The sequence below is a fragment of the Mastomys coucha genome, unplaced genomic scaffold (assembly GCF_008632895.1).
Source record: "Mastomys coucha isolate ucsf_1 unplaced genomic scaffold, UCSF_Mcou_1 pScaffold13, whole genome shotgun sequence".
Classification (NCBI taxonomy): Eukaryota; Metazoa; Chordata; class Mammalia; order Rodentia; family Muridae; genus Mastomys; species Mastomys coucha.
Window position 1 is genome coordinate 84522210 of NW_022196895.1, and position 18594 is coordinate 84540803.

At 40.4% G+C, this 18594-nt stretch overlaps 1 protein-coding gene across 2 annotated transcripts; it reads right to left on the reverse strand.

The window, feature by feature from the left end:
- Nucleotides 1-168: 168 nt before the first annotated feature.
- On the reverse strand, nucleotides 169-18165 carry Socs6 (suppressor of cytokine signaling 6). 2 transcript variants are annotated; one of them, XM_031366211.1, is made up of 3 exons: nucleotides 17980-18165; nucleotides 12004-12128; nucleotides 169-2641 (listed from the first exon to the last, which is right to left on the reverse strand). In XM_031366211.1, the coding sequence occupies exon 3, from the start codon at nucleotides 2510-2512 to the stop codon at nucleotides 869-871; it is 1644 nt and encodes a 547-aa protein (XP_031222071.1). In that variant the 5' UTR covers nucleotides 2513-2641; nucleotides 12004-12128; nucleotides 17980-18165; the 3' UTR covers nucleotides 169-868. The 2 variants fall into 2 exon arrangements, with proteins under 2 accessions (XP_031222071.1, XP_031222073.1); XM_031366213.1 differs by lacking the exons at nucleotides 12004-12128; nucleotides 17980-18165 and adding an exon at nucleotides 11779-11903.
- Between the last annotated feature and the right edge of the window lie 429 nt (nucleotides 18166-18594).

Genomic DNA, 18594 nt, shown 5'->3' on the forward strand with positions numbered 1-18594 from the left:
CTCTCACACACACACACACACACACACACACACACACACACACACACACACACCTCACAAGAAAGCAGGGTTATCTCACTTTTGTAACAATTGTTTGGGCTTTACATAGCTTTAAGTTACGCCAATTTGTACCCGAGTTTAATGACAGAAAAGGCAACAATTTCTAAATTGGGTATATATTTGTTTACAATTTTTAATGTAAGGCAATTTATCAAAAGAGACAAACCACAAGATGAAAATGAAGGCAACAGAAAAATTCAACTTCTCACAACCAAAACAATTATCACATCCTTAAAAAATAATTTAGAAAAGTGTTATAAAAGATGTTGCAGATTTGCATTCCATTTATCAACATTGTATTAATTCATAATTCTGAACAAATCATTGTTAAAGTGTGAGACTTAAAAAAATCAGTTTTCAGTGTTTATGTAAATGTTTTATCCCACACATGTTTAATTCAACTGGGCCATTTAACGTCATAGCAATTTATATTTCTTTAAGTTTCATTCAACTTTACTTAGGGTTGAATACACATGAAATGTGCTTTAATGCATAAGAATCACAGTGGATAGCAGCAAAGGACTGGGGAGGGGCATTAAGGAGAATCTGGTCATTCACATTGTGATTATTCTGCACATTAAGGAAAGATAACTCACACTTCTAGACCCTCAAGACATTCCTTTCCAAGAACCAAAATAAACTCAGGACGCCTTGCAGACACTTCCCCACCCCTGAACAAATCGATGACTCTCACACATAAAAACTAAAAGTTATGGCAGCAAAGACTTCAATGGCGATGTAAGTCTGTAAACTGTACTCAAGTCTTGTTTCTGAACCCCGAAGTGCAAGAAACAGGGCTCCCAATCTCTCAGTAGTGCTTTTCCTGCAAATAATCCTTCATTTTGTTTGGCAAAGGCAGTTTCTGAATTAAGTCTATTCTGGTATATTGACGTATAACAAAGCGGCACAGATACTGCAGAGAGCGAACCTGCATGAACCGTGACACTGGATTGGTCAGTCTGACTGGATAAGTTGCTGATCCAGGCAACCGAGACCTTGAATAACAAAATGCTCCATTTTCAGAGTCCCTGATTGAATGCTCGATTAAGTCAACTATGGATGTATGCCCTTCCACATCTGGCTGTTCATAAAAGCTGAACCTACCATTTGAGTGCTCAATTCTAGTGTGAAGTGTTTTACCATGGGAGCGAAAGCTCAGGCTTAAAAGATAACGATCATCAGAACTATCCCGAACAAGAAAAGAACCATCTGGCACGTTTGCCAACTTCCCCTCTGCCTCCCAGCGTGTGATGGGGCCCCAGTACCACCCTTGTTTTGCAAGCTTCTTCAGCTCCTCCGTAAGACTTGTAACAACCATGGGGCCACTACTTTGCACCGAATCATAAACTCTAGCAACCCCAGGCGCAGAGTTGGGATCGAAATTCAAATGACAGCGAACACTTTCGGCCATGTGCAAGTCTGGGCCTGAGAGGCCGCTGAAGTTCCTTTGGATTGGGTTATTCTGCATTGGAGGTAGCAATGGTGAGAGGGGAGGGGCGTCATCATGACCTCCTCTAGGGCTCTGCAACATGACTCCTGTGGTGCCAATCAACAAGTTGTTCACTGATGAATCCACAAGGATCTCTGGGCCTACAACCAGGTCCTGGTCCACATGACTGTCGTCTTCAGAGAAGGCGCTACTAGCCCCTGGCAGGGGTATAGCTGACACCTCCATGGGAGAAGACGTATCCAGGCAGCAGCTGCGTGGCCCTTCAAGAGGGCACATCCCATCGTCTAAAGGCACGGTGTACTGAAGGTAGTCCTGAGACATGAGTCCGATTACTACAGGCACGTGTTCCTCCAGGTGGAGGCTCAGGTCCCCGGGTGAGTTGGGGCTGCAGCGGGACTCAGGGCGCGGCTCTGGCTGCAGGTCTCGCAGCTCCCTGGGCTGCAGTAGCTCCCTGGGTTGCAGCTCCCTCAGCTCCTTGGGCTGCAGCTCCCGCAGCTCCTTGCGCACACCGTTGACTGGTCCTGGGCTGGCAGCATGCACCAGCGCCTTCACTCGCATCTCCATCTTGATGCACGTCTCCTCCGAGCTGGTGGGACGCAGCGGCCAGGGTGTGGGGCTATAATGGTGGCTTCGCAGTGATGTGGAGCGGATGGGCCGTGGAGCACGCACATCCTTGAGGCCACCAGGAGCTGAAGCAGAGGAGAAGGTGTCCTCATCTGCGGGCGCAGTGCCACCCTTGCCCTTGGTCTTCTGCTTGGCGGACAACCGCCTCTTCAAAGTGCCCATCAGGCTCTCACTTTTGGACCTGTTCTTTCCTTTCTCATCCTCGCCACCAATGTCACAACTGGCCATGTCTTTGCCATAGCAGCTTCCAAATAAAGAATCATCTTTCACAAAATCACCAGCAAGGGACTGGGGCTGAACCACCATGAACTCAGTTTCATCTTTGCTTTTACTCAGGTTAAAAGATTTCCTGAAGGTCTTCAGACTGATTTTCTTCATTTTGACAAAAGTTAACTAATCCAAACGGGTCAATTTGCTTCTGGAGCAGCTATGCCCAAACATCGGGAAGGGCTGTGATGCCTCATTGGTGAACTCTGTCCAGCTTCATTTAACCTCTGAAGCTATTTTCTGGTGGAAAAAAAAGTTTAAGAAAAAGAAGCCATTAAACATTTTAGTTTTCAAATAAAACTTAACAGAAATTTTAATTTCTAGCTTCAAAACAAAAGCACCCAATTCTAGTCTTAGGAATGTCACCCTAAAAATTAGGATAACTAAGCCGGGCAATGGTGACGCATGCCTTTAATCCCAGCACTTGGGAGGCAGAGGCAGGCGGATTTCTGAGTTCGAGGCCAGCCTGGTCTACAGAGTGAGATCCAAGACAGACAGGGCTACACAGAGAAATCCTGCCTCAAAAAAAAAAAAAAAAAAAAAAAATTAGGATAACTGGATAACTGCATGCTAAATATACTGGGCTTGGGGCAAACACTGGGTTCTTTTTTTACTCCTTGTTCTTTGTTTTGTTTTTAGGCCAGGACTAGGTCTTTTCTACTGACCAGGCTCATTTTCAGCACCAGGTCTTAAGTAGCCCCCTCACCACTGCCCATGCACCAGGCTGAAGGAGCAAAACATAATGAAGGAATCATAATGTCCTGGAAGAATAAGCCCACACCTCAAACACATACAGATGTACTGTGAGACACAGTCTATGGCCTATCACAGGTACACTGCCTGACTCAAAGAAGAAAAATGCACCCGAAAATCTTACACCTTTCCACTGCAGCTTAGAGCATCTCAGTTAATTAGAAGAAGACACAGCTCTAACTCACTATTTGTTTACTAACTCCTACTCTACACTCAGCAAAGTGAAATAACATGAAGGCTAGTAAGTTACAATCTAGAATGCTCATAAGCCAGTAGAAGAGACAGATATATGAATGGTAAATTACAATACAAATCTGTCTGAAACACACTGGTAAAACAGGTGGGAGTTGAGGGAAAAAAAAGAATATGTCAAGTGTTCAGTGTTAACTACAGATAGCAGGTGGTTGTACTGAAAAAATCTGCAAAAATCATGCTCACTGAAACCACTCAGACCAGACAACCTATCAGGAACAGCTACATCAGCTCCACAAAAAGCAGCAACAGTTTTAACAGTCTTGCTGTCATACACTGTTTCTGGAAGACACTGTAAAAATAGAATAGTTACAAATATTTGGAGCACCAGACACTTTAAACATGAAGCTATGCACCAAGTGAACTCACTAAGTGTCTGGTCTTCTCCCAGATAGCAGACTCAGTGGCTAATTGTGAAACAGTGTTTCCACTAACCCTGAGGTTCCAATAGTCCTGCGTGCCACTATCATATATCTATATCACAGATGATAAAAACACTACCAATGCATATGCAACTCAATTCTAATATTAAGGGGACAAGATCCAATCCTAGACATTAGAAAGTAGAAGCTCAATCAAATTATGTTTTAGATCTTTTTTCTCCATCTTCTACGCTGAGATTACTCTAAATTTTTTTAAAGAATATCTATTTTCCTGTTTGCACTTCCAAAAATATATGCCATCTTTTTATAGGATTACCATCTGTCTTGTGCTCAATAAGTGTTCTGAATCAATCTTGCCATTTTTCTAATTGCAAAGTTTTAAGTTTACACATACACTTGAAAAATTTGTATAATGGTTCAAGGGAAAAAGGTTTTAGATATTTATTTAAAAAAAAAAAAAAAAAAAGAAAAACATCTACAGGCCCAATGAGATGGCCCAGCAGGTAAAGGTACTTGCCACTAAACCTGATTCCTGCTACTTTTCTCTCTCACTCTCTGTTTTTAGTATTTAGAAAGTGTAGGGTTTTTTTTTTTCAGGAAACTGATTTATGTTAATACATAAAAAAGTATATTAATGTTTTTAAGTAAACAGGTATTTTTAAACTTGGTTTTATATTCTAATAGGATAAATTTCAATAGACACAAAACATGTAATAAAATCATTTTGTCATTCCCAAACAGCATTTTTCAAGATCTTTTAAGAGAATAAAAACAACAAAGATAGTGAATTAGGAGTGTTGATACAAGGACTAGACCCAGGTTCAATCCCCGGCTATACATAAGACAGGTGTGATCTGCAAGTCTGTGATCTCATCCCTTTACGGGAGTTGGAGTCAGGAAGATCAGGGATTCAAAGCCATCCTTGGCTACACAGAATTCTGGAGACAATGAATCTCCTCAAAGATATTAACTGTGGTGAGGCTTAAGTGGGTTAATCAATTTGTCAAAACTCTATGAACTATGTAATAAAAAATGTGATTTCATTGTAAAACTCATTAAACAAGAAATTCAAATCAAGATAATATATTTCTAGAGCCATAGAGTAGCTAACAAAAACTCTTATTCCCAGGCATAGAAAACCACCTTTCAAATTGGAACTGACCTGAAAGCCTCCTGCCTGAGAACTATTCAAAGGTGGTAAAGGTAAAGGAGAAAAGCAATCAGAAGACCCACCAAGGGAAGGTCTAGAAACCACAATAACCAGCATAGCAAAATATGCAAAAGGGTACAATAGGGCTGGAGAAGTGGCTCAGTGGTTAAGAGCACTGACTGCTTTTCCAGAGTTCAATTCCCAGCAACCACATGGTGGCTCACAAAAGGGTACCATAGTAGCATTTAGATCTTAGTGGCAACCAAAAGCCAACTGATTTAACTAAAGGTCTATTCAACAGGAGAAAATTCATCCCTGGTACTGAAAATCTAGCCAACTACCATTGGTTGGTGAGATACTGACCCCCTAAAAAACCTACTATTCATAAACTAGTATTTTCCAAACTGAATTCTAAATATCTATTCTTATATTCACAAGTAAAGGTAGTTCTTATCCCTCACCAGAGAAGTCACATTTTGTAACAGACACCATCACAAAAATCTACAGGTGAAAGTGCAGATAAAACTGGCCCTGGAGTGCCCACCCCTAGTTGATATATCTACAATACAACCTATACCTAAGGCTCAGGGAACACTGCAGAAGAAGGGGCAGAAAAACTCAAAAAGGTAAAGATCCAGAACACTGGCTACTAGATGGTATCTTCTATGAACTATAGAATCATATAATATCTTCTATGAATATTTCCATGAAATCTTAAACTATGGTTACCTAAAAGAAAACCCTGCACAATGACACCACCAGTTGACATCTTGAAGTGGACAGGGGTAATCTCACAAAATTCTACCTCTAGAGAAAGAGCTACAGGCAACCATTTTCAAGTTGTCAGCCCTACACACATATACAAATAAGCAACATTAAAAGAACAGCAAGGTATTCATAATGTCTGTGCACACTCGCTCAGGCCAGGAGGGAGCTGGTTCGAAACAACCAACTCACTTGCTGCTGCAGAGCTGATGGCTGCAGCTGTGTAGGTCATAATGCACCAAAAAATACATTTCCCTTCCTGCCCCTCACAAGAGTCCTACTTTTAAAAGGCTGCCTTTATTTCCACCTTACAGAAAAACAAAGTAAGTTTAATAATGTCTCCAAAGTCCAAAAGGAATCCTCTGAGTAATATGGAAGCACTGAAAGCTTAGTGTATGATTTAGAAACTACTACTTATTGTTAACATGAAGCAGGACAATTCACAGCAAGATCAAGAACACAGATAAGCCATTCTGCCAGAGTCATTTCATAGGACCATTTATTTCCTAATGCTCTGGATGACCATGGAATGTTTTGTCATCCAGAAATAGAGGCAAAAACAATATATGCATAGATGTACCTATAACATGATGTAATGAGGAGGCTTGTGAGTCCTTTCTCCCACAAACTAACTGAAGCTGAGCTTATCTGTTAAACAGCACTAAAACACATGCTTACAAACACTACTGACCTCTGGAGAAGGCAATCTGTGTAGATGGCAAGAATGAGCAATAAAGGAAGAACTTGTCAAAAAGGAAGGCGGAGATATAAAAGAGACCAGCTACTTAATAGAACAAAAGGAGGCCAGAAGGGAGTAGGATGACACATTCAAATGCTGAAGGACATTCGCTACCAAGAATTCTATAGTCAAAGCAATGTAGAATAATCAAAAAAAAAATTAGCATGATGCATAAGCTGTGTTGAAAAGAGGTTGGGCTGCTAGCAGCTCTGTAGCAGGGACCTACAAAACATACCAGAAGGAAAGTGCTTCAAAGAAGATGTCACTTGGAAAAGACTGGAAATGATAAAAGTAAGGGCTAATTTACATATTATAATTTCTCTCATCCCTCTGCTTAAAGGACACAGGAAAGGATAAATCAATATATTCATCATTGAAATGCAACATACAACATACATAAAACAATTTATGTAAAACAGCAAAAAGAGATCAGAAAGATATAAGGGAAAGGCCAAATGTATATTTTATCAGAATTAACGTTATTTTGAAGTATATTGTGATAAGAAATAACCAAGGGTCTGTGAAGTTGTTACAAAGTTCTATGAGGATATGAAGTTAACATTTAAAAGATGCATTTAACACGGCAGGTCTATAACACAGGAAGAAACATAAAATGATGTAAACTTAAAAGCCAGTGAAATGGCAGACATTAATGTGACATATCAATGAATATCTTACATGTGAATGGACTTAATCCTTTCGGGCATCACAGCCTATGATGTACCCTGTAGACAAAACTCATCACTCCTTTGTGTATGTTCATCAAGGAAAAATAGCTATGGTATTACTAGCTGGAAAAAAAATCCAAAGAACAATCTTTTTATGACACAAGAAAATTATATGAAATTCCAATTTCTGTGCCTGTAACTTAGCTGTATCAGGCCAAAAAAAAAAAAAAACTCTTGTATATTAGACTGTGATGCCTCCTCAAAACAAGGAGTTCAAAAGCTCTATAGCATGCAAAATTTAACATATTTGCTATCTGATATTTTACAGAAAAAGTTGGCAGATGACTAACCCAGTCAAAGGACTGTCAGATGAATTAAAAAAAAAGAAACAGTTACTGCTGTGTCCTGGTTACTTTCTTGTCAACTTAATACAAACTGGGGTCATCTGGGAAGAGGAACCCCAGGCAAGTCTATTGAGACATTTTCTTTCTTCTTTTTTGGGAGAGGGGATGTTTTTGGAGATAAAATCGCTTTGTGTAGCACTGGCTGTCCTGTAATTCACTATGTACACTAGGTTGATTGGTCTGCCTCTGCCTCCCAGAATGCTGGGATTAAAAGCAGGTGTCATCACAGACAGCATACTATCTTGATTGATGATTGATGTTGCAGGCCCAAACTATTGTGTGTGTGTAGGGCCACCTCTGAGTAAGTAGTCCTGATTTATACAGAAAGCATGAAGGGCAAGCCAGAAAGAAGCCTTCCTACACTGTTCCTGCTTCAGTTACTGCCTTTACTTTCCTGATTTGAGGTCCTATCTTGTCTCCTCTCAGTTGTAAACTAGGATATGTAAGCCAAATAAGCCTTGCCTTCTCCAGACTCCTTTTGGTCATAATGTTTCATAGTATAGACATGTTGTCTATACGATGTCTCTAACATGGAATGATGCATATCACTTAAAGAACAGGATACAAAAGAATACACCAAGAAAGTAACCAAGAGACCTAAAATAGCTCAATTAATATCAGACAAAATAGGCTTTAAGATAGTAAGTACTAGTAGGGACAAAGAACAGACATTTCAAGGTGAAAAGAATATTACTATATCATCATGAAGATATAGTAACAATAAATGAATATACACTTGATATTAAACCCCCAAACACATAAACAAAGGTGTGAAAGGAGAAATGACAATTCAATAATAATACTTAAAAGTTTCAATAAGGCAGGCAGTGAAACAAATTCTGGCACTGCAACATGTGGACAGTGGAGAGCCACTGAAATCCATGTTTACACAGTTATAAATAACATTGGGCGCCCATAGAGTTCATTTGTTAAGTGCAAAACACAGGAAAAAAAATATATGAAAAGTGTGGTTTCAATTATGTAGAAAGAATAGCAAGGAAAGTAGACAGAGGAGGCTATTGTTAAGAACAAAATTCTTTAGACCTGTTAGTGAATATGAACTTGGAGAAAATTCTGTGAGGTTATTTGTTTTTCTGAAAATTGATTTTATTTGGGAATGGCCATGTAAATCTACCAGCTTCAAGCAAAGCAGAAGGCTTCTTCTGGGAGTCAGTTATTTTACCAACTAACAAAAACATTCACAAACAAAACAAAGTCAATAGATGAGACTGTTATTTTGCTTTAGTAAAACCTAGACAACAACTTCTCCCTTTTTACATTATAGACTCTGATCAAGTTTTATACTGATATGCATCACGGTCTACTAGTCTTATATATTCAAAATTTAAATGACAACTACAACAAATCTACTTTCAATAGCACACTTCCCTTCCTACTTGGTTTATAGTCCACAGCTAACCAATGCAGAAACTACTTGCAGACACTGCATTCAGATCCCTCTCTCCACTGGTTATGCCTTTGCCTAAGCCACAGCTGCACCCACCGCTGACCATGGCTGGAAAAGGCCACTTAAATAGTTCTCTTTTAGTTCTCAAGGCAGTATGTGAGATCAATCAATGCTATCTAGAAATCAACTTTTTATTTTTGGTTCATTCTCTCTTGTTGCTGACCTCATCTTTGCTCACATCTAAATACTCCATCTTCAATCTCAGCTGATTGCTCAGCCTCTAATTTCAGAGAAAATAAATCATCAAAAAAAAAAAAAAAAAAAAAAAAAACCTTTGTAGCTAGGGATAAAGCTCTGCTGTGGAGAGCCTTCCCAGCAAGTACAAGGTCCTAGGTTCAAGCCCCAACATCAAAAATGAAGGCAAAGAATAAAGTGTGCATTCTACTATCTTTTCAACCCAATTAATACTGTCTGCTCCACATCACTCCTTAGCTCCTTTTTAAAGGCACCACGACATTGTCTTTGCACACTCCATCTCTTAACAACTCTTCCTCCATTAGATCATTCCTCTCAATAAATACCCCACTTTCTCCATAGCCAGGGCTCCACTCAGCTCCCCTTGTAGCAGAAATTCCTAGAAACCTTTGTAAATTTAGCAGCAACAACTTCTGCTTTCTACTCTCTGTTTGCCAGCTGCCCTTCACCACCACATCAAGCAGCCTGGGGCCAGCTGTTCACTTTTTATCTAAGATGCTACTAAAACTCCTTTTCTCAACAGAACTTCATGTCTTTGCTACAAGGTCACCTTGCTTTTAGAACCCCCTCGCTGGTTTCCCTCCAGCCCCTTCTTGATGGAGCAATCAACACTCAGGCAAGTTCCCTTCTTCTTTCTCTATGCAAACACTTCACACTTCTATACTTATTCTTATGGTGATAATAGCACCTAAACAGCATCCATTCCCACATTCCTATCTCACCATTTATAGGCCAATTCTATTCAACTCTCCTCGACATTGCCACTTGATGTCTTCTATATAGCTGAAATGCAGCTGGTTTACACTAAACTGCTTATTTTTCAACTCACTTCCAAGTCTGCTTTACCTGCTTGTTCCCACTTCCACTTACAGCTAGTTCACTTACAAGCTACCGCATTCTCTCAAGGGCCTCAGATCAATGCATTCAGATTCACCCTTGGGTCCTTGAACTGAAGCTTCATGAATGTCATGAAAGACTAATCACAGCTATTTAAACATATATGCATAATTTAACTATTTTGCCAACAGATTCTAGTTTTTGCATTACTATAGTAGCATCTTAGAGATTTCATTGCTTTTTCCTTTGTCTTAGTTTATACTCTAATAAAAAACACACATGGTACCCAGAAAGACAAGGCAGTTGCTGACAGTGGTAACTGTTTATATTCTAGTAACAAAGCCCTTCATTTTGTACTCTAGGGTCTCATGTCTTTTACAGCAGGCCAGCTTTACAATGTCTGCCATGTATATGCAAATAAAAATAACTCATGTGTAAGAAATACAATAAAATCTCTTTGCCTTCTTTCAGGGCCTATAAATAATCAAAATAAAACTTTAAAAACAACATGGAGTATTTTCAGAACTACAAAAGTGGATTTAAAAAATATAATCTTAAAAAATGGACATAAAATTGCCATAAAAGAAAATGACAATTTATAATTACAGCAAGTCTTAGTTAAGTTTTAAGTAGGCATATTCACAGGCTACTGACACTAACATAAGGGGAAGCACAACCAAAGTTTGCAGAGGTTCGAACTGAGTTTGAATCTTCCTTACTGAGTTCCAGATTTGCCATATGAACGAAGAGCTTTAATCTCTAAAGCATGCTGTAGAGCAAGTTTTAATGAACTTTTCTAAGAATCTTTTATTATAACCTAATTTTCTACATTTCTACTATATTACAGAGGAAAAAGAATGTTCATAATTTCAATCACATACAAAAAGTTAATGCAGCTAGCTTTTAAGAATTAATGAAATGAATTTCCACTTTTTCTTAATATTTTATTCATTTAACAAGTTGCACTTTAGAAAGTAGTAGATATTGCAGGTCTTTAATCCCAGCATGTCTTTAATCAGACAGATCCCTATGCCTTAAAGGGCAGCCTGCTCCACATACTGAGTTCTAGGCCACCAGGCTACAGGGGGGACACAATCTATCAACTCAGTGTTCTTTCAGTGTGTAAGTACATTAAATCTATTATACCCAGTTTACACCTAAGTTGGATTTGTTAATGCAAAGCAGCATGAATAGTATCATGGAAAATGTTTGGTCTTTGTCTAGTTCCTGACACAGCGAAACCCTACAGTTTCCTGAGTGATGAAAGTACCTTCCTAGATCTAACAGGTAACTTTCAATCCACCAGAGTTGTGACTTAGACTACACCACAGAGTGGGAGCTTTCGGCCCCACTCTCACATCAGGAGGGAAGGGAAGAGTTAAGAGATTGAGAAGGGCTGTGATAAGGATATAAAGGGAATAACTTAGTCAATAAAGAAAAAGAGCAAGAGATCAGTCAGGCGCTATAAACACTCTCAATAGATCGCAAGCTTCTGCATACAAGAGGTACTGGAAGAGCAGCTAAGTTTTGAGCAGAATATGTAGTACAGGCCTGTAATCCTATCACTTGAGAGGTTGAGGCATAAGAACGGGGAGCTACAGACTGGACAACACAGTGAGTTTCAGCCTTGGCAATATAGCAAAATTGTCTTAAAAAACAAACAGCAACAAAAATCCATCATTAACAAGAAAGAATATACATGTTAACTGCTACCTGTCTTAGCTGGGATCTCAAAAAAGCAATTTGGAAAGGAAAGGGGTTACCTGGTTTATACATTCTGATCATAGTCCATCACAGAGTCAGGTCAGGAACTCAAGGTAGGAACCTGGAAGCAGGAACTGCAGCAGAAGCCATGAAAAAATACTGCTTACCAGCTTGCTCCCTGAGGCTTCTTCAGCCTGCTTTCTTCTATCAACCAGGATCACCTGCCCAGAAGTGTCACTGTACCCACATCAATCATCAATCAAGAAAACGTACTATAGACTTACCTACAGGCAAATCTTATGGAGGCATTTTCTCAACTTAGAGTTTCTCTTTCCAAATAACTGTAGCTTGTGTCCAGTTGACAAAAATCTGACCAGCATACTACCATTCCCCCATACGAAATGAAAACCTGAAAGCAAAAGAAAAGTATGACAACTGGGAACAATGTTAAAAGGCTAAGACTACCTTTAGCTGCAGCCAGTGGTAGCTCAGTGACAGTACACCTGTCTAGTATGTGCCAAGTCCTGCTTTCCAGATCCAGCTCTAAAAAAATGACAATTCAAGCCTTCTAGAACGAGAGACAAGACACATCCCTGAGAAAAGATCACAACTTTAAAATAAGTTCAGAGAGTGTAGGACGGTAAGAAAACTAAAACTCATTGTTAAAGATTTAAATAGAACTCCCCTACCACCCCCGCCTAAGACTTACATGAAAAACTAAGAAAATAAAAATAATTAATAAACAAATAAATCCAGGACTTCCTGTAGCAGAAAAAAAAATTCAGAGAAGTAAAAGCAAAATATTACAAACGAGAGGTTTAAAGTCTTCCTAGAATTGAAAAGCCTAAGTTTAAAAATCAATGACATAATACATTTTAAGAATAAAAGAATAAGAGATATAAGCCATTACAGAGCTTTAGTATTATAAACAGATAATATAAAAACTACAAAAAATTCTAGAAATATACAACCACTGTAAACCAGTGGTAGCTGGCCCACATTCTTAACAGTGAAGGCCATAACGGGCAATGCCTTCAAACCTCCAACTGGCACCCCAAAAGTTCAATGGCTCTCCTTGGGTCTTCTACATTTCCTGGCATTCTTGCAAAACAATATGCTGGATTCTGGACCTGCCATCCTCTAAACTTCCCAGAGGTAGGACAGCAATTACAGAAGAGCAGACTGATCCAAAGGAAGTCACAAGGACCTCTCCAAAAACTAGGAAAACAAAAGCCAATTTTCATCCTTTATAACAAACTGAGATTTTAGGATTAATCCATCAGTGCCAGATAACCTATTTCTCCTGAGTAAATAGTACCTAAAATTCTATACACAATCAGACTGTAAACCAAATATTCAGAGCAACATTTTCTGATACAAAAGCCCCAAACAGAAAGGTGCTATTACCTCTTCACTTTTCAGGAAGTTTCTACAAGTGTGAGTTTCAGCAACTCAAGAAGGAAAACAAAGAATTCCCCTTGGGAAAAAACTTTTAGACTTATAGGCTCTTTCTGTCTCTGCTTCTATATTTCTCTTAGCCAAACCCAGACAACTGTTCAGACGCACAAAAGCCCAAATCCCAGGGTTAAATTAAACTACTGGCATCAATGGCGATAAGAGCTGTATGTACGAGACTTCCATGCTGAAATCCTCTAGAGAATCGGCATGTAACTAAGCTAACTGCATAAACACTCTGGTCTGAATTTATTCATTTATTTATTTATTCATTCATTCATCCATCTGTAGAATGATGAAGTCTGACTATTGAACTCTTTCTGGTCTGAAATTATAACAATTTTATAGATGTATAAAAGCACAAAAATACAAATATTTCCTACTTGTTTATATACTCTGCCAGTCTGTGATATGTGATAACAATATTCCCTAAATATGTTTTTTTCATTAAAAGAGATGCCAACACACAAGTGACTCACTGAAGAAGGTAATACTTCAATTAAGAAGAAAGTTTGCAGGACTTGGTGGCATATGACTTTAATCTGAGCACTCAGGAAACAGAGCCAGGTGGGTCTCTGCATTTGAGGCCAGCATGGTCTACAAAATGTGTTCCAGGACAAGTTACACAAAGAAACCCTATATGGAACAAAACAAAAAACAAAACAAACAAAAGAACCAAAGCTTAACTTTTAGAATAATATATTACAAATATCAAAATTTGCACAAGGAAATTAATTAATTAATTTGCTTGTAATACACAAGCAAAGTAGTATACCCACTAGTGAGAACTCATCTTTACTTAAGTGTGTTAAACCTGTTACTTTAATCATCTGGTACACTATAGCAAAGAGCTTTCTGAGGCACTTAGTAAACCAAGCTTATCTGTGTAATTATAAAGATCAAACTAAATGATTAAGTTTTTGGCAAAAATCTTTTCTCTAATGGGGGCCTCACATACTTCTACATTTGCGAGGAGATAGTTTAAACACAAGTTCACACATTAAATAAGATCTCATGCTGTCATTAAATTTCTGTATAGAAATACACAAATCTCCTAATTTGCTTCAGGGTGGCACTGACATCCTTGGGGTCTACTGATGATATTACAGCTTGCCACTGAGGTCTTCAGTGACATCAGTCTATCATCTCTTTCTTTTCTTCTCTAATACCCAAGAGTTGACTGAAGGGAAATGAGATAATCATTACAACGGTCTTCAAAACATGTACAGTGGAGTAAGACAGCTTCGTACCACACATCAAGAAACTGCAGAGAGGATTCACACCAATTAAAGGGTACTGAGCCCACAGCCAAGCTCCACTGGCATCTATGCTGACCTGTGAACCCCACCACACACACACACACACACACACACACACACACACAGTTTATGTACTACCTGTGCTTTCCCCTGCCACGTCCATGTCCCTTGATTCTGTGTTATGCACCTTTTCCCATATTGGACATTTTTAACCAGAATGTCTGTACCATACAGAGATATTGCTGATTCCTCAGTATATTACTTTTCACCAACCAGAAAACATTTTAAACTAATTATTATTACTATCACTTGCTATACTCTAAACACCAACCCAGTACATGTGCCGTTTCAATTTCTCATCTCAAGTCTCAGAAACTAGTACTTTACAAATAAAACAAGTAAGATTTTTTTTAAAAAAAAGCTATTATACAATATCAAAGTGTTAAAATTCAATCTAGATTTGTATCCCTGTGAGAGACTGCCGCAATCAGTCTTCTAAGTGTCTGGCATGTCTAATTTCAAATTGTTTTGTTGTTGTTATTGTTGTTTTTTCTTGCTTGATTCTCTGTTTAAAACTGAGGTTGCCAAGAAGTTCCAGATAACTGAGGCTTGACTTTACTAAGCTATATAAAGAAATAGCAAGGAAATATGATCTGGAATAATTACTTTCCACACTGACAAATAACCACACTTTCAAAGGTAATGCAGATCTGCCCATCTGTGCCATAACCCGGTTTGGTCTATGAGTCAATTCATACACATTATGTTTTCCTGGGGAAACAGCTCTCTTTGTGAAGGCGTATTTGGGCTATGTGAATACAAGGTTTCCGATTTTACTAATGATATGATTTATTCACCTGAACTAATCAGCTTGGACAAGGAAGAACAACATACAATACCAAAAGCTATCTAATATCTACTTAGTGAGCCTCCTTCTTTAATGTGATGAGAACTACATACACTTTCTACATAGCAGGTCCCTGCACAGTGTGCAAGTTCCAAAGGATATGCTAAAGACACAAAGGGGAAAGTGGCCAAGTTCCATGGAATGTGTTGGGGACACGACGGGAAGAGACCATCTCAGGCATACTACCTCCCTGGAACCTGTATGAAAACAGACCAGAAAGAAGATCACAGAATAATTAGACAGCAATGTGTTAAGGACATTTTGTTACTTCAAGAGGCACACAGTTCTCAGGAAGGTTCTCAGAGGAATGAACACCGGGAGTAAGGTCTGAGAATAAATCTCCCATACAAGTAGCCACTGGTGGACACTGAGAGTTAACAGAACCACTGTATCAAGGCTGGGTGTTGTAAAGCAGGGTAGAATGCTGCAGAATGGAAAGACCAGGGTATAAGCATAGTATAAGACAAGGTGCAAACCTACATAAAAAAATCCTATAGCCCAATTAAGAGTTCGGATTCACTTTAAATAAAATATATACTTACTAAAACTATGAGATGATTTATATCTATTTAAGGATGTCTCAAGAGTTCCAAAGCCTATTCAAGGTCACAATATGCTAGTAAATGACCACCCCAAACACATGTCACATCTTCTGTGCGCAGTATGAAAACTGAAATCTTAAATATGGTCACTCAGATATCAACAAGACAGCCATTTAGGAAACTCAGAGAGTGTCACTTGTATAACTGCAAGAAATCAGAAGAAAAGTTACAACTTTCCAATGGCTATACACATGTATGTATCATCCTATTCCTTCCGAACACATATTCTTAAGAATGACAGCAAGCACCAAGAAACTCAAAAATGGACATAAAGGATTTGGCTCCTTTCAGTGTATCTCATGACTTGAAATAAGATCACACAATTACCTCTATAAAGAAAATAAAAGATTCTCCTGGTAAAACAAGGTTTCCTGAAACTGTCCACAGTGGCAAAAATTAGCAGGGTTTTCTCTAAGGAGTGAAGTTACACAAGAAGGTTACAAAAGCACTTGGTTTCTGTTCTCTGAAAAGACAGCTCTTAAAAACAAGGCTTCTCCATTTTAAAGCAAGATTGAAGAATATGAGAAGGTAAACGGCTTGGAATCCAGTTGGTATAGCAGCGTTTTTCCACACCACACCCTGTGCTTCGGCTGGCACCCAAAGCCCTGCCTTGCCACTCCCTGCAGGTGTCCTAACATGGGAGGACACTCAGATGACTCCCTGAGGGAGACAGTGTTTTAGTTCCAGTCAGAAGGGAAAGAATCAGGGCTAGGGACCTGAATTCAGAAGAGTCTTAAAAGATAAACACAAACAGAAGAAGTGGCTTTAAAGAGATGCTAAATGGAGTCCAAGAAAAACTAGACGTTCAGGTAAATAACTTGGCAGATCCTGACCTTGTCCAGCCCTGGATAATAAACTCTCCTAAGGTTGCTTACGAAGCCCACTGTCCAGAAGCCAAGCCCTCAAAGAAACAAGGATTAGGGAGTGTGGTGGAACCAAAAGGTTAAGGTGACCTACTTTCTTAGACATGGATCCTAACCCTTTTCCCCACATCCACACATGCAGCACTGGAGAGAAATCAGAGCAGAAGAAAGCCACAGACAATATGCTACCCTGACTGTATTTTATCCATGATACCTGTAAGCAGTATCATTGGTGTTTTTCACAGCCTTTCAAAGCACTGAGATTCGAAGTGAAAACTCATTCATTCAAGTAAACTACGTAGATTCCACGCTGTGGGAGTTGGTGGGTTAAAAGTAAACACTAAAGTAAACTGCTACCTACTATGGCTGATAATTCAACTTTGCGTAGACAGGGGGTCTACCTTCGTCTGATTACATGTGGATTACAAGTTTATCTTTATTCCAAGGAACACTATAAATTAAAACTGTATTTGGGAAAGTCGCTCGTGTGTTAATTCACATTATGATTGTAATTAGTATACTGCAAGGTACTCGGGGGCACAGCAGCATGTTGCCTAAGTGAAACCTTCAGGAATTCAACATTATCTCCCTACCGGAAGCCAGAGTTCCACCTCAGTCTCACCGGCCTTCAAATACAAAAAGTGGGGGGTGAGAACCCCAAATCGAGTTCTGACTACATACTAAGTTGGTACATAAAACTCTTCCAAGTTTGGGGCCAGGCCTTGCTCTGGAAAACACCAACAGTGCCGCTCAGAGCCACAATGGTGCGTACCTGAAGTTGCCAACTCCGGGAGCAAAAGAGGGCCTGTGCGAGATCAGGGCAGTTTTAAATGCCTCGGCCCTCCTCCCGCGACCCTTCCGCGGCACCTCGAGCGCGGCCATCTGGTCCTGGCCCCACTCGGCATCTCATCCCCTGGACGCCACCCCCGGCCCAGACGACCAGGCAGATTCTATGGTCCCGCTCCGAGAGCCCCGACCGGCCTGGCCCGCAGGCCCCGCCGCCCAGGCCTCGAGGAGCCCCGGCCTCGCACAGCCGCGGGCCCCGGGCAACAAAGGCGGCGGCGGGCCGGGCGTGGAGCCGAGGGTCGGGGCGCCGGCCTGGGCCTCACACTCACCTCCCTACTCTGGACCACACGCGACCCCGCGCCCTCCCCCCGCCCGCCATCCCGCTCACCCTGCAGCCGCCGGCTCTGGTTCCACCCCGCGGCGGCGCGACTGCCGCCTTCGGCCCTCCTCCTACTGCTGCTCCTCCTTCCTCTTCTTCCTCCTCCCCGAAGGGAGGGCGCGCAGCCGCGGCCCAAGCGGGAGCGGAGCCGCCGCGCAGGAGCCCGGGCTGCCCGCGCCCTCAGCACAGCCCGGTAGGCGGGGCGTCACGTGGGGAGGGGCCCCGAGGCCGAGGGTGAGAGTGGCTCCGCCCCTTTTCCCGCGGACTCTTCAGCAGCTGCAGCCAGGGTAGCTCTCACACTTTCAGAAGCTCTGGGTTCCTGCTCCTCTCCCATGCCCAGCTCAGCTACAAGTGGGAAGCCTTCCCCCACCTTCTCTGGCTTGATCTTAAGAAAACTAGTCTTAGTCCTTCTTTCAAGTCTTCTAGCCTTCAGTGGAGCTCCTGCAATTAATAGGATGAGTGAGTGAGTGTGTGTGTGTGTGTGTGTGTGTGTGTGTGTGTGGTACTTGGGCTTTGAAAACTTAACTCACTTTTTTACAAATTAAAACAATATGCTTCTAATGTATAGAAGACCAAGATTTATTACTGTCCATGAGTAGGCCAATGGAAATTTATTTTTCCTAT

Excerpts from the sequence above, each read along its gene's own strand:
- Socs6 (XM_031366211.1), bottom strand. The coding sequence starts at position 2,512 with ATGAAGAAAATCAGTCTGAAGACCTTCAGGAAATCTTTTAACCTGAGT.